Source organism: Thermobia domestica, chromosome 5 (genome assembly GCF_964235325.1).
Source record: "Thermobia domestica chromosome 5, izTheDome1.hap1.1, whole genome shotgun sequence".
In the NCBI taxonomy this organism is placed as follows: domain Eukaryota; kingdom Metazoa; phylum Arthropoda; class Insecta; order Zygentoma; family Lepismatidae; genus Thermobia; species Thermobia domestica.
This window is the reverse complement of record NC_137458.1, coordinates 289,944,523-289,960,656: the sequence shown is the minus strand read 5'-3', so window position 1 is coordinate 289,960,656 and position 16,134 is coordinate 289,944,523. Positions and strand designations below refer to the sequence as shown.

The 16,134-nt window shown below is 34.2% G+C and overlaps 1 protein-coding gene across 17 annotated transcripts in view; it reads right to left on the bottom strand.

Annotated features, from left to right (window-relative positions):
- The window catches only part of LOC145686681 (protein argonaute-2-like), a 212,267-nt gene that overhangs the window by 161,171 nt on the left and 34,962 nt on the right, over positions 1 to 16,134 (bottom strand). For 8 of the 17 annotated variants that reach the window (XM_081760200.1, XM_081760204.1, XM_081760201.1 and 5 more), the window contains 4 exons: positions 12,659 to 12,715; positions 9,920 to 9,976; positions 5,855 to 5,911; positions 3,872 to 3,928 (listed from right to left, as the gene is read on the bottom strand). The exons of 4 other annotated variants lie outside the window; for them this stretch is intronic. In XM_081760200.1, the coding sequence (XP_081616326.1) occupies positions 3,872 to 3,928; positions 5,855 to 5,911; positions 9,920 to 9,976; positions 12,659 to 12,715 (228 nt within the window). The remainder of the gene's footprint in view (positions 1 to 3,871; positions 3,929 to 5,854; positions 5,912 to 9,919; positions 9,977 to 12,658; positions 12,716 to 16,134) is intronic. 5 more of the 17 variants (XM_081760202.1, XM_081760208.1, XM_081760203.1 and 2 more) reach the window with 4 other exon arrangements.

The window sequence follows — 16,134 nt, the reverse complement described above, 5'->3', positions numbered from 1 at the left end:
GCATTCAAGTAGTTGTTACAAAATGTATACAATAAATACTTTGTTTCTAGCCAACTACAAATCAATAATTTTAAATAGCAACACAATGAGGTAGCATCCAATATTAAACTAACTAAAAAATATTATAAATTACAGTTATAAAAAAAAACGAACAGGGCAAATCCGAAAGAAATGGTACAACATGTAGATTATAAAATATTGTACATCATGAGTTGAGAAAAACAATATTAGCTAGATACATAAAATGAAATGGGTGTAAAATCATAATGCCAAACAAATTTTATACAAAGATATAAATTGTTCCGGGGAAGGTTTCTATCATTTCAGTTTGGTAGAACAATTATCATGACCTGAGATAATTCATTACCAAACTATCCAGTTCAAAATGTGAAGTAGTAGTATGCCCACTAACTGGTCTTACCATTATTGATTTTCCATGTTGTTTTACTTGCATTTCTTATAAACTTTATAACTCATTTGATCGCATTTCTATTTTTTATTCAGTGCACTTCCTTAATTTATCTTTTTCCTTCTTTCGTTTCTTTCTTTTTTTAAAAAAAACAACAATCATCATTCCATCCAAACGCTGAAATTCAGTCAGACTTTTGTTTCCCATGACCACATAAGTGTGGAGTTTTAAGGAAAAGCTGTTTTGGAGATGACTTTTTTCGCAAAATTTGTTGAAAATAAAATCAGAAAAAATGGTCTTCATACTCTACCCTGCAAAAGGGGCCGCGGTGGCTCAGTGGTAGAGCGTTCACCTCTGGTGCTTGGGGTCCCGGGTTCGATCCCAGCCCCCGCCAAGTGAATTTTGTGGTGGACAAACACCGTGTGCGTGGGTTTTCTCGGGGTTTTCCCGTTTCCTCCCACTTTCTTCATTCCACCATCACATTTCATTCATTACTCATCATCACCGTCTCCTTTAGCCTAACCGGCATAACCGTGGGACGTAAAACTCAAAGATTTCATTTTTTTTCTACCCTGCAAAAACACTAGTGTCAAGTTTCGTAACAAACTTGTGAAGAAAATGTATCTGGACGTACATTTACGCCATTCGCAGTCGGGTTTGTAGAAATTTAAAGCGTATATATATATATATATATATATATATATATATATATATATATATATATATATATATATATATATATATATTGTAGAGACATCATAACATAAGCACATATTTATGAACGACACGTGCTAACGTTTATAAACAAGCAGACGATACACTAAACAGGAAAACACGAAGATCAACACAATGGAAACCGAAAGAGGACAAGTCACCTCAAGAGGGCCTATAAAAGAGGAACCACAAAGGAAGGAGGTATCAGTTGACCAGTGATCGCCTACCCACAACAGCTCTGGAGGTCGCACGGGACTAAGGGACTCTACCTATCCTAATATCCCTGGAGGCTGCTCTGAAGCGAAAGGGATTTCTCAACACAACCTATACGTCATGAGCCGAGGTGGTTTCCTAGGACCATAACCTGAAGTCACTGCAAGACCCCCAGTGGTTGCCATGACCGAAGGGGTTCCCATATGAAACGTTACTTCCTTCATCCCTGGTCACAAGGAAGATTCTGATATATTGACTTTGTAAAACACAAAGACTATTTTGTATTGTTATAAATAAATAGGTGAAGGGCTAGATTCCTGGTCCATTATTGACTCTACCTACACAAAATATTACAATATATACGTCATTCGCACTATAACAGTAACCGCTGAGGGCGTATATACGCCTTCTAAACTGAAATGGGTTAGCAAATCTCAACGCCAATCTTGCTTTTGTATTGGGCAGATGTATATGGCACTCCACAGGGGTTCGTTAACATGGCAATTTGGATACACTTGCGAACGGTTAGTCGAAACAAAATGTTTGTAACAAGACGATGGAATGAAAGTCCATCGGCTCTGACTGCGAAAATAACAAATAAATACAAACGCCCGGTTCCGAGCTGAAAAAGACGAAGAAGAAGAAGAAGAAGAAGAAGAAGAAGAAGAAGAAGAAGTAGTAGTAGTAGTAGTAGTAGTAGTAGTAGTAGTAGTAGTAGTAGTAGTAGTAGTAGTAGTAGTAGTAGTTGTTGTTGTTGTTGTTGTTGTTGTTGTTGTTGTTGTTGTTGTTGTTGTTGTTGTTGTTGTTGTTGTTGTTGTTGTTGTTGTTGTTGTTGTAGTAGTAGTAGTAGTAGTAGTAGTAGTAGTAGTAGTAGTAGTAGTAGTTGTTGTTGTTGTTGTTGTTGTTGTTGTTGTTGTTGTTGTTGTTGTTGTTGTTGTTGTTGTTGTTGTAGTAGTAGTAGTAGTAGTAGTAGTAGTAGTAGTAGTAGTAGTAGTAGTTGTTGTTGTTGTTGTTGTTGTTGTTGTTGTTGTTGTTGTAGTAGTAGTTGTAGTTGTTGTTGTAGTTGTAGTAGTAGTAGTAGTAGTAGTAGTAGTAGTAGTTGTTGTTGTTGTTGTTGTTGTTGTTGTTGTTGTTGTTGTTGTTGTTGTAGTAGTAGTAGTAGTAGTAGTAGTAGTAGTAGTAGTAGTAGTAGTAGTAGTAGTAGTAGTAGTTGTTGTTGTTGTTGTTGTTGTTGTTGTTGTTGTTGTTGTAGTTGTTGTTGTAGTTGTAGTAGTAGTAGTAGTAGTAGTAGTTGTTGTTGTTGTAGTTGTAGTAGTAGTAGTAGTTGTTGTTGTTGTTGTAGTAGTAGTAGTAGTAGTTGTTGTTGTTGTTGTTGTAATAGTAGTAGTTGTTATTTGTGGTGGATAATCACAGTGAGCATAAGTTTTCTCGGGATTCACTTGTTTCTTCCTACTTTCTTCATTTCATTCACTATTATATCACTGAATTCCTTAGCCTCGATCTATCGAGGTATAAACGTGGGACGTTAATAAATTTTTTAACAATTATAATTTGCTCAAGTATTAAAAAAAACTGAATTCTTTGAGTGTTCTCTTATCTGAATATTCTAGCTTAATTCTCAGTAGATTGGTCTACTATCAAAATTCGAATTTTGTTAAAATTAGGTTTAGAACCTGAAAAATTAGCAAATTATGAACAAAAAGACAGTTTAGTTAGTTGTTACCTAAATCTAAGAATTTAAAATTCATCTGATTTTCATTATCATCATCGTTTCGCATTTTCATTGTTGCATTTAGTTATTATCCATACATACAGTTACCAGATGGATGTCAATTACCACTGTCACACTAAAAATTCACTGAATGACATCTGTTTATAAATGATTAGTGAATGAAAATACTTATTAATAAATATTTATAGAAGTATGTGTATTTCATTAAAATTTACTCAACACAGTTTTTAATTCCGATTAAAAGATAATTGTGTATATATGATAAGTTTATTTCTATTTGTGGTTTTGATGCAGAATTTTGGCACTGGAAATTATGATTATTTTCCAACAAGTGTTTCGAAAGGCTTAAGTTGAGGGGTCATCTTTGGACTTAATCGTATGCTCCTTATTCCTGTTCTAACATTCCTTTTGGTCATAGCAATATATATTTCGACACAGTTATATTTTGTTAATGACCTCTATATCTTCACGGATGGTTGTAAGACCGGTTTCAAATTAAATTCTGTTTAACCTACTGAGAAACTGAAAAACACTTAGCCGTTTGTCGGTTATCTTTCTATTTATAAATCTTCATTATAACGTACTCACCTTACAATCAACATTATCATGCAGTACCAAATAATCTATCATCTTTAGATCCAAACACGGAGTTTTCTCACGACTATAAATTACTTTCACATTCAGCATACCCAATCTAAAACGACACATTCAGCCAAACTATATACACTAAACTTATAATTTGTTACTGTTACAGTATTATTAAGGTTATGAAAAAAGAACTTCACGTGAAAAACTCAACTTACCTCTGCCAAACCCTGGTTGCTCGACCGGCTGACCACGTTGAACAGGTTGTTCCCTTCCTATACAAATACCAATCATTGCAATAGTTGTTAGAAATTGCAAAACTGTTACATTTTTCTTCAGGAAACTACAAATTAGTAACTACTATTATTGAAGTTATCAAATCCAAAAGAAATGTTACGATATCATTACTATAAAATACGTCATGAGTTGTGAACAATATCTACATAAATAAAATTAAAGGTAACTTTGTGTAACATTATAACGCAAAAATAGAGAATACGATTTTAATGAAATCTTATACAAAGAACAGAATTCGGCCCGGAGAAGTTTTGTATCATTTCAGTCTAGTGAAACAATTATCATGAATTCACTCATTTTATTTCGAATTCTTGTAAGGCATCATCTTCCTAGGCACGGACTATGCACTCCGATTGTCTTTATCCTTAAATCAAGAAGTTACATAATCCATCACCAAACTACCCACAGTTCGTATAGGAACGAGAAGCGATCGGATGTGTAATACCTACTACATCGCTGCAACAACGTAAACGAGGTGTCATACCATTGCTGATTTTTCCAGTTGTTTACTTAATATTATATATCTTATTTTCAGCTTATTTCAATTTCTTATAAACTTTATATCTTATTTCATTGCCCTTTGTTAATTCAGTGTAATTTCTTAATTATATATATATATATATATATATATATATATATATATATACTAGCCTTTGCTTAGCTGGGGGCTCGGCCCCCAGTCCTCCACCTCTGCTTCGCCTATGGCCTCGTGTATCACCTTTGCATCAACAGTGAATTTCGTGCATTTGCTTTTAAGATTTCCTGAATTTGAGCCAGCTGGGGGCTTTGCCCCCTGACCCCGCGTTTACTGTCCCTTTAGACTCCCTAAAAATTAAAAATATTCACTTCCGGCAATTTTCCTGTGTGTTAGTCCCGAAAAGCTATAATCATGTCAAATTTAAACTTTCCATGTCAACCGGAAGTACCCATTTATTTTATGTCAGTTCATGTAGTTTTATATTTAGTTAGGATATATCGAAGGAAAGAGATAAAGAGAGACCGACGTAAAAAAAAAAAATAAAAAAAAAAGTCTAAACGGATAAAATTTCCAATCAGGATCTTGCTTGCCACGATCATTAATAAATCTTAACGTTAAGACGTTCACAACTTCAGTAATCAACTTAACTAAAACACCTTAAACTTCCCATGGACATTTAGTAGAACATGTTCGTTAGCCTGACAATCTGTACATATTTACGAACGAAGGTCAAGGTAAAATATTTATACAAAAGACACTGAAATGATAGGTCATCTGTTATGATTGCGGAATAAAAAACGCAGGAGTCCGGTAAGAAACGAGGATAGAACCGATGGAGCTGGCGGAATGTGGAATGAGTTTTAATATTCAGTTTGCTCAAAGCAATATAGACTCCGTCACATTCGAAAAACCTTATGAAGTTTATATCGCGTATTTTTACTTTAATTTTTCGGAATTCTAACAGTAAATATACATTCTCAAAATTATGTAAAATATACCCACAAATGTCCATTATATAATTGCATAAATTGTAACCTAAATATTGGCACTATACTATGTAGTGTCAGATTAAAGATTTATTTACTTTCTTTTAAGTTTTCAAATACTGAAGTAAAGACTGTAACTATTAAAGATATTTAAAGTAATTTGCCTGGAATCTAAGGAGGACCATTGGAAAAGGAGAAAATGAAGAACTGAAATTCTGCTTTTAAAACATTCATTTAACTTATGGATTCAGTTTTTCTGTACTCACTTTAAACTTAAAGTTACCGTTCACAATCAACCTATCTATCCTCTGAGTTTTCCACGACTAATAATTACTTTTACATACAGATACTCAATCTCAAAAAACATATAGCTAAGCTACATGTACGTAAGTTACATACTACTACTACTAAGAACGTTATTACGAAGAAAAATTACTTACCTCTACCAAAACCTGGTTGCTCGGGCTGTTGTCCACGTTGAAAAGGCTGTTCTCTTCCTACACAAGCAACAAGCATTTACGTAGTTGTTATAAAATGTACACAATAAATACTTTGCTTCTAGCAAACTACAAATCAATAATTTTAAATACAAACACAATAAAGTAACATCTAATATTAAACTACCTAAAGAAATACTACACATGGTAGATGTAAAAAACAAACAGAACAAATCCAAAAGAAATGGTAACATATCTTGGTTACAAAGTGCATAATGAGTTGTAAGAAACATTATTAACTAAATAATTAAAATAAAATGGGTATGAAATTATAATGCCAAAACATCGATTGTGATGAAATTTTATACAAAGATAGAACGTGGTTCGTTTCACTTCAGTTTGATAAAACAATTACCACGAATTGAGATCATTCATAACCAAACTGTTCAGTTCCTATAAAAACGAGAAGCAGCAGCATGCCCAGCAATAAGAGTTACCATTGTTGATTTGCAAGTTGTTTTGCTTATATTATATATGTTGCTTTAGTTCCATTTTTTATAAATTTTATAATTTATTTCACTGCACATTCAATTTCTTATTCATTGAGCTTCCTTAATTTTACTTTTTTTTAAAAAAAAAAAATATTATTATTATTAAGTAACAATCAGGACTCCACCCAAATTCTGAAATAAGTCAGGCCTTTTGTTTCCCATGACCACTTAAGTGTTGGGTTTCTCGGGAGAAGTTGCTCTGAAGATTTATTTTTTCATTATTTGCTTGAAAATAAAATCAGAAAAAATGGTCTTCAAACTCTACTCACTACAACAACATTACTGTAAAGTTCCGTAACAAAATTGTGAAGAAATAATATCTGGGCGTACATTTATGCCATCCGCTGTCGAATCTAGTAGTACCAAATTCAAAGCGTATATATACTTCATCCCGCACTTCAACAGTAACTGTTGAGGGCATATACAGGGGTTGGACAAAAAAATGTAAAACGTTTGCAAAAGTGTGAAAATCATACCTAGTATGGTGTGGGATGTGGGACCTCCTTTTGCGTCCACAACAGTTTGGATCCGACGTAGAATGGACGTATACAGCTCCTGAATCGTGGTGTGTGGAATTTTGTACCACTGTTCCTCCAAAACATGCTCCAGTTCCTTAAGGGATGCTGGTAGAGGGTAATGAGACCGAACACGCCTTTCTAACTCAGACCACAATGGTTCAATGATGTTCAGGTCTGGTGATTGTGGGATACAGGGGAGGTCTGATAGCTCCTGGTCATGCCCCTCAAACCATAATTTCGCCGTTTTTGCAGCGTGACAAGGTGCCAAATCATCTTGGTAGATGCCATCACCATCAGGGAACAATATTTGGGCCATGGGTAGAACCTGGTCCCCCAAAATGGTCTCATACGTTTTAGCTTCATCATTCCATGCAGGGTTATGATGGGACCTGCAGAAAACCACGATATCACTGTCCATACTGGAACAGAACCATCCCCATGCTTTACAGTTGGGAGCAGACAGTCTGTATCATAGGCCTGCGACGGTGTTCTCCATACGTAAACACGACCGGTAGTTGGAAACAAGGTGAAGGTCGACTCATCTTACCACATTATGTGTTCCCACTGCTCATGAGTCCACACCTTGTGGTCCTTGCACCACTGGATACGCCTCTTCGCATTTACTGCTGTAACCAGGGGTATGGCGATAGCAGCCCTGCCATGAATTTTCATTTTATGAAGTTCCCGTCGCAGTTTTTTATGAAACCGGGTTCTGTAGGCCGGGATTGAGTTCAGACGTAATTTTCATTGCAGTGGTCTTTTTAGCTGCTACAATCCATTTTAATGCCCTCCGGTCCTATCTGACAGGATTGTCTTTTCGACCACTGTTGTGCTGTACAGACGTAGTTTGCCCATGAATTGTGTATGCTCGTGACATTGGACGCAGTGCCTTTCGATACCCCCACAATGATCGCCACTGCTGCCACTGAAGCTCCAACCAGACGGGTACCAACGATCATGCCTCTTTGGAAATCTGTCAGGTCGTCCATTTTACCGCACCACTTTCACACCACGAAACTCACAGGTGAACTGGTTACTGCTGACGGACGAGGAAGGTCCACATAACACATTGAAAAAAAGAAAGAGAAAAAAACCGATCGGCAAACGTAACACGTGTTGTACAGTGGAGGGTCAAACTTACGTGTCCTGTATGAAGTGTTTTTAGATTTTTTTTGTCTTCCCCCTGTATATGGGTCTTCTTCACTTAAATGAGTTTCCAAATTCCAATGTCGCCCTTGCTATTGTGATGGGCAGTTGTATGTGACATTGCACAGAGTTCGATAATATGTCAATTTGTTGAAAAAGAATGGTTTTAAGATGATGATGGACTGATGGTGGACTGCTATGATTGCGAAAATAATAAATAAAGAAAATAGTCACGTTCAGTTGCAAAAACTAGGTAGAATCGCGCTGGTAGTAGTAATCATTTGTACCCTCTTGAATACTAAGAAACTGTATTCTTTGAGTGTTCTCTTATCTGAATATGACAACTTACTTTTCAGTAAACGGGCTATCAGCTTCACTTAAATTTTGTTGGAATTAAGTTTGGAATCCAAAAAATTACCAAATTAAAAAGAAAAAGAAGTTCTATTGGTTGTTACCTTAATCTGAGAATTTAAAACTATCCTGATTTTCATGCTCTGCTTCGTTTCACATTTTTATTGTTGTATTTAGTTATTATTATCCATACACGTACAGTTATCCAATGGGTGTCGATTAATAATATCGTACTAAAATTCATTGAATTACTTGAGTCTTTATATATAATTAATGAATGAAAACACTTATTAAGACATATTTATAGAACTTAAGAATGTGTATTGCATTAAAATTTACTCAACCCAGTTTATGATTTCGATTAAAAGATGTTTGTGTATATATGATATATTTCTTTCCATTTGTGATTTTGATGCAGAATTTTGGCACTGAAATTATGATTACTTTCATACAAGTGTTTAAAAAGGTTCAAATTCAGGGGTCATTTGTGGACTTAATTATATACTCCTTATTCCTGTTCTAACATTCCTTTTGGTCATAGCAATATCTAGATTTCGTCACATTTATATTTTGTTAATGACCTTTATAAATTTACAGATGGTTGTAAAACCGATTTCAAATTAAAGTCTGTTTCAATCTATCTGAAAAACTGAAAAACACTTTTCCATCCATTTTTTTTAACTAAGTTCTTCTTTTATTTTCTAGAATCAATTTAAACTTAAGATTCTAGAAAACCGAAGACACTTGATGAATTCATAATTTTTAAAACTGTATCCTATACGTCGTAAAAATACCTAAAAGTCACCTTAAAATTGAAAATACATTATCAGGGTGTTTACTAAAATTCTAAAATGAAATTTCGTGACTTTTTCTTTACCAAACCATAAAATTTCGTAATATTCTCAAGAACGAATTTCGGTGCAAATTAGGCCGAATTTTCATACATGCGATAGAAGCGTACTTTACTTGCGATTTGGTAGGGTCTAAAGCCCACGAGACATTTTTGGAAACGAATGCTGACGTTTTATAGAAACAAATTTTCCAGTCTGTACATCTATTTGTACAAAAAAAGTGACCCAAAAGCTACATTTCTTGAATTTCATTACCATTTTTCTGATTCCATAACTTCCATGAACGACATATACCCCGATTATGTTATTTCAAATTTAAGATATGTTTACTTCCGCATAAATTTTGTAATACGAAAGTAAAGATTGTAGTATTCAAGGCGCTATCCAGCCATTTGCCGATTATCTTTCAATTTATAAATCTTCATTATAACATACCTTAAAATCAACATTATCATGCAGTACCAAGTAATCTTATCATCTTTAGATCCAAACACGGAGTTTTCTCACGACTATAAATTACTTTCACATTCAACATACCCAATCTAAAACGACACATTCAGCCAAGCTACATACACTAAACTTATAATTTGTTACTGTTACAGTATTATTAAGGTTATGAAAAAAGAACTTCAAGTGAAATACTCAACTTACCTCTGCCAAACCCTGGTTGCTCGACCGGCTGACCACGTTGAACAGGTTGTTCCCTTCCTATACAAATACCAATCATTGCAATAGTTGTTAGAAAATGCAAAACTGTTACATTTTTCTTCAGGAAACTACAAATTAGTAACTACTATTATGGAAGTTATCAAATCCAAAAGAAATGTTACGATATCATTACTATAAAATACGCCATGAGTTGTGAACAATATCTACATAAATAAAATTAAAGGTAACTTTGTGTAACATTATAACGCAAAATTAGAGAATACGATTGTAATGAAAACTTAAACAAAGAACAGAATTCGGCCCGGCGAAGTTTTGTATCATTTCAGTCTAGTGAAACAATTATCATGAATTCACTTATTTTATTTCCAATTCTTCCTAGGCACGGACTATGCACTCCGACTGTCTTTATCCTTAAATCAACAAGTCCCCTAATTCATCACCAAGCTGCCTACAGTTCGTATAGGAACGAGAAGCGATGGGATGTGTAATACCTACTACATCGCTGCAACAACGTAAAGTAAGTCTCACACCATTGCTGATTTTTCCCGTTGTTTACTTAATATTATACATCTTGTTTCAGCTTATTTCAATTTCTTATAAACTTTATATCTTATATCATTGCCCTTCGTTAATTCAGTGTAATTTCTTATATATATATATATATATATATATATATATATACTAGCCTTTGGCTAGCTGGGAGCCCAGACCCCCACCTCGACTTCGCCTATGGTCTCGTATATAACCTTTGCATCAACAGTGAATTTCGTGCATTTGCTTTTAAGATTTCCTGAATTTCAGCCAGCTGGGGGCTTTGCCCCCCTGACCCCCGCGTTTACTCTGCCTACGTCCTCGTACATCTTAAACTCACAATTCTATAAAATTTCAAGTTTCTTTTCGTATTTCAACTATCTAAAAGATAAGATTATGTATCCCAAGAAAACGACCACTTAAATAACATGGAAATTTCTTCAGCCCCCTTTAGACCCCTTAAAATTAAAAATTTCACTTTTGGCAATTTTCCTGTAGGTTGGTCCCGGAAAGCTACAATTATGCCAAATTTCATCATTCTAATCCTGCCAGAAGTGCCTAAACATTTTGAGGTGTAGAAGATGTCCCATATAAGTAACATGAGAACGATTTTTTCAGTTCCCTATAAAACCATTCTAAAGTTAGAAATTTTTATTTTCGGTAATTCACTTAGAAAACACTAACGACAACGTACAAGCATACCAAATTTCAAGTTTTTATTCCAATTCTAAGTACCTAAAATATGAGATTATGTATCAAAAATGTCCCATTCAAATAACATGGGGAATTTTTTAATCGCCCCTTTAAATCTCCTACAAATTAAAAAATATTCACTTTGGGTCATTTTTCTGTGTTTTAGACTCGAAATCTACAATCATGTCAAATTTAATCATTGCAGCCCTACAGGAAGTGCCCAAAAATTTTGGGGTGTAAAAGGTGTCCCATATAAATAACTTGCTTAAGATTTTTCAGTTTCCCATAAAACAACTCTACAGCTGAAATTTTATTTTTACGTGATTTTGTTAAATAATTTTATAGTAAAGTTACAAGCATACAGAACTTAAAGTTTTTATTTCAATTTCAAGTACCTAAAACATGAGATTATAAGTCCAAAAAAAGGCCCATTTAAATAACATGGGGAAATTTTTAATCCTCCGTTAGACTCCCTAAAAATTAAAAATATTCACTTCCGGCAATTTTCCGGTGTGTTAGTCCCGAAGAGCTATAATCATGCCAAATTTCAACTTTCCATGTCTACCGGAAGTACCCCTTTATTTTATGTCAGTTCATATAGTTTTATATTTAGTTAGGATATATCGAGGGAAAAAGATAGAGAGACCGACGTAAAAAAAAAGGATTCCTTCTAAACGGATAAAATTCCCAATCATGATCTTGCTTGCCACGATCATTAGTAAATCTTAACGTCAAAACGTTCACAACTTTAGTAATCAACTTAACTAAAACACCTTGCACTTCCCATGGACAGTTAGTAGAACACGTGCGTTAGCCTGACAATCTGTATATATTTACGAACGAAGGTCAACGTAAAATGTTTATATAAAAGGCACTGAAATTATAGCTCATCTATTAAGACAGCGGAATAAAAAACGCACGAAACGAGGTTAAAACCGATGGAGCTGGCGGAGTGAGGGTACTCCAGTTTTAACATTCATTTTGCTCAAAGCAATATAGACTCCGTCACATTCGAAAAACGTTATAAAGTTTATATCGCGTATTTTTACTTTAATTTTTCGGAATTCTAACACTAAATATACATTCCCAAAATTATGTAAAATAAAAATTATGTAAAATTATGTAAAATATGCTGAGACTCACAATTACTCACCAATGTCCATTATTTAATTGCGTAAATTGTAACCTAAATATTGGCACTATACTATGTAGTGTCAGATTAAAGATTTATTTACTTTCTTTCAAATACGGAAGTAAAGACTGTAACTATTCAAGATATTTAAAGTAATTTGCCTGAAATCTAAGGAGGACCATTGGAAAAGGAGAAAATGAAGAATTGAAATTCTGCTTTTAAAACATTCATTTAACTTATGGATTCAGTTTTTCTGTACCCACTTTAAACTTAAAGTTACCGTTCACAATCAACCTATCTATTCTCACGAAAGTTACACGCTACTACTACTACTAAGAACGTTATTACGAAGAGAAATTACTTACCTCTACCAAAACCTGGTTGCTCGGGCTGTTGTCCACGTTGAAAAGGCTGTTCTCTTCCTACACAAGCAACAAGCATTTAAGTAGTTGTTATAAAATGTACACAATAAATACTTTGCTTCTAGCAAACTACAAATCAATAATTTTAAATACAAACACAATAAAGTAACAACCAATATTACACTACCTAAAGAAATACTACACATGGTAGTTGTAAAAAACAAACAGTACAAATCCAAAAGAAATTGTAAGATATCTTGGTTACAAAGTACATAATGAGTTGTAGGAACTATTATTAACTAAATAATTAAAATAAAATGGGTGTTAAATTATAATGCCAAAACATCGATTAGGATGAAATTTTATACAAAGATAGAACGCGGTTCGTTTCAATTCAGTTTGATAAAACAATTACCAAGAATTAAGATAATTCATTATCAAACTGTCCAGTTCCTATAAAAACGAGAGGCAGCAGCATGTCCAGCAATATGTGTTACCACTGTTGATTTGCAAGTTGTTTTTTGTTTTGCTTATATATCGTCGCATGAGATTCAACACCGCGTATCTCCAATTTTGGTGAATTTGAGTTTTTGATGCCATTAGAATCAGTATATGATGGCACACAATCTGGTTAAGTAGTACATTTATATCACGACAAATGGCTCTGTTATTCCCTTAAAACCTTTAGTGCGCAGCTTTGCAGATATGCAGAGTTTACTTTGAAATTGTATTGTAGTTTCAAGTTCAGACATAACAAAGCACCTTTGCGTATCAGCTAAGATGCCTTTCATTAATGAAGTTCTGAATTCCCCGCTAGATGTCATAGTAAGCCTGCGTTGGACTCTGTCTTACTTGCTGCACGCGGAGTTGTCATCTTGTCATCTTTGAGCTTTCTTTGTTCGTTTAGATGGACACGTTTTGAATTGTTGATTTTTTTTCTGTGTTAGACAGAAGTGCAATGAGTGCAAAAGTGCAAGTACGCTGACAATTCGTCTCCTGTTTTTGGTGGATTCTGCAGATGTCAACGCGTAACTTTGCACAGACACTATACGCAAACACCTTAAAATGTCTCATAGACCCCATAATATTTTCACTATTTTTTTAATTCCCGTTTTTCCTACACCGAAAACATTTCAAATTAAAAAAAAAAAAAAGTCTGATTGGAAGAATTGCGTGTTAAAGGGTTAAAAGTAATACCGCGTATAATGAGGATAAAGCTAGTTTTCAAACAGTGTTTTGTCTCTCCTGTAAAATTGATGCAATGTTACTTAATTTTACATATTTTTCCCTTTTTTTTTTTTTTTTTAAAAAAAAAGCAACAATCAGGATTCCATCTAAATTCTGAAATACACAGTCAGGCTCTTGTTTTTCCATGACCACTTAAGTGTGCAGTTTCTCGAGAGAAGTAGCATTGAAGGTTTTTTTTTTTTCCTTTCTTTCTTGAAAATAAAATCAGAAAAAATGGTCTTCAAACTCTTCTCACTGCAACACTACTGTCAAGTTTCGTAGCAAAATTGTGAAGAAAAATTATCTGGGCGTACATTTATGCCATCCGCTGTCGGATCTAGTAGAACCAAATTTAAGGCGTATATATACTTCATCCCGCACTTCAACAGTAACTGTTGAGGGCATATATATATATGAGCCTTCTACATTTAAATGGGTTTCCAAATCTCAATGTCGCCCTTGCTTTTGTGATGGGCAGTTATATGTGATGCTGCACAAGGTTCGTTAACATGCCAATTTGTTGAAAAAGAATCTTTTTAAGATGATGGTGGACTGATAATTCATCGGATATGATTACGAAAATAATAAAATAAATAAAATCGCCACGTTAAGCTGCGAAAACTAGGTAAAACCGCTAGTAGAGATGCTGGTAGAGGTAGTGGTCATCATTTGTATCCTCTTGAATACTAAGAAACTGTATCCTTTGAGTGTTCTCTTATCTGAATATGCCAGCTTAATTTTCAGTAGACGGACTATCAGCTCCATTCAAATTTTGTTGGAATTAAGTTTGGATTCTCAAAAATTAACAAATTAAAAAGAGAAAGAAAGTTCTCTTGGTCGTTACCTTAATCTGAGAATTTAAAACTATCCTGATTTTCATGATCTGCTTCGTTTCACATTTTTATTGTTGCATCTAAATTATGACCAAATGTTGTTGTTATCCATACACATACAGTTATCAAACGTGTGTCGACTACTAATGACACATTAAAATTCATTGAATGACTTGTGTCTTTATATATAATTAATGAATGAAAATACTTTCCAATAAATAGTTATAGCACTTAAGTACGTGTATTTCATTAAAACTTACTCAACCCACTTTTTGATTCCGATTAAAAAATGTTTGTCTTTATATGATATATTTATTTCTATTTATGGTGTGGATACAAAATTTTGGCCCTGTAAATTATGATTACTTTCATATAAGTGATTCGAAAGGCTGAAGTTGAGGAGTCACCTTTGGACTTAATTGTATGCTTTTTATTCCTGTTCTAACATTCCTTTTGGTCATAGCAATATAAATTCCGTCACATTTATATTTTGTTAATGACCTCTATATCTTTATGGACGGTTGTAAGACCGGTTTCAAATTAAAGTCCATTAAAAAGCTGACCATAGGCATTTTTGGTGATGAATTTTTACCTTTTATAGAACAAAATTTTTCAGTCTGTACTTACATTTGTACAGATAAAATCGGGACTCAAAAGCTAAATTTCATGACTTTTTCTCAACTTTCATGACCGATAGACATCCTGTTAACGCCATCAGTTTTCCGACATTAAATAATAGAAATAAAGAATATTGCAAAAGATTCAGCGTCGAATCTGAGTTGATTTTGAGTTTAACGTCCCTTTTAGCAGCGAGGCAATATAAGACGGGACCTACTGATTAACGTGGAATCCGAACCACGTGAGCTCCCGCCAGGAATCGAACCTCGGGTCTTTCATGCCAAAGGCGCGTACGCTAACCGAAGAGTCGAGTTTGCACATTCGTTTATATGATTCTATCTATTTTGCTAGAACACACTATGAACGTCGATAAGTTTCTATAGGAGTAAAGCTGCTTTCTGCAAGTACTCAATAAATATAACGTTTAAAAAAATAGAAATTTTTATAGGCTAAAGTAGATAAGTGCTTAATGAAATTGAATAATGAAAAAATAAACGGTGGAATGAAAATGTGAGAGGAAACGAGAAACACACACATGGACACGACGTTGTCCATCACAAATTTACGTAACATACGACCGAAGATCCAACTAAGGACTCTTCGCACCAGAGGTGAACGCTCTACACTAAAACACCGTGCCCCTAATTACTGAATAAATATACAGAAGTTTGTAAATCTTTTATATAATTCCGTTGGTTTGAAAACTGTATTGTTAACACTCAAAGAGCGTATCACGCTGGTAGTCAACATTTTAAGTCATTCCCTCTTCTTGTGCCTCCACTCTTTATGTGACTTATATTG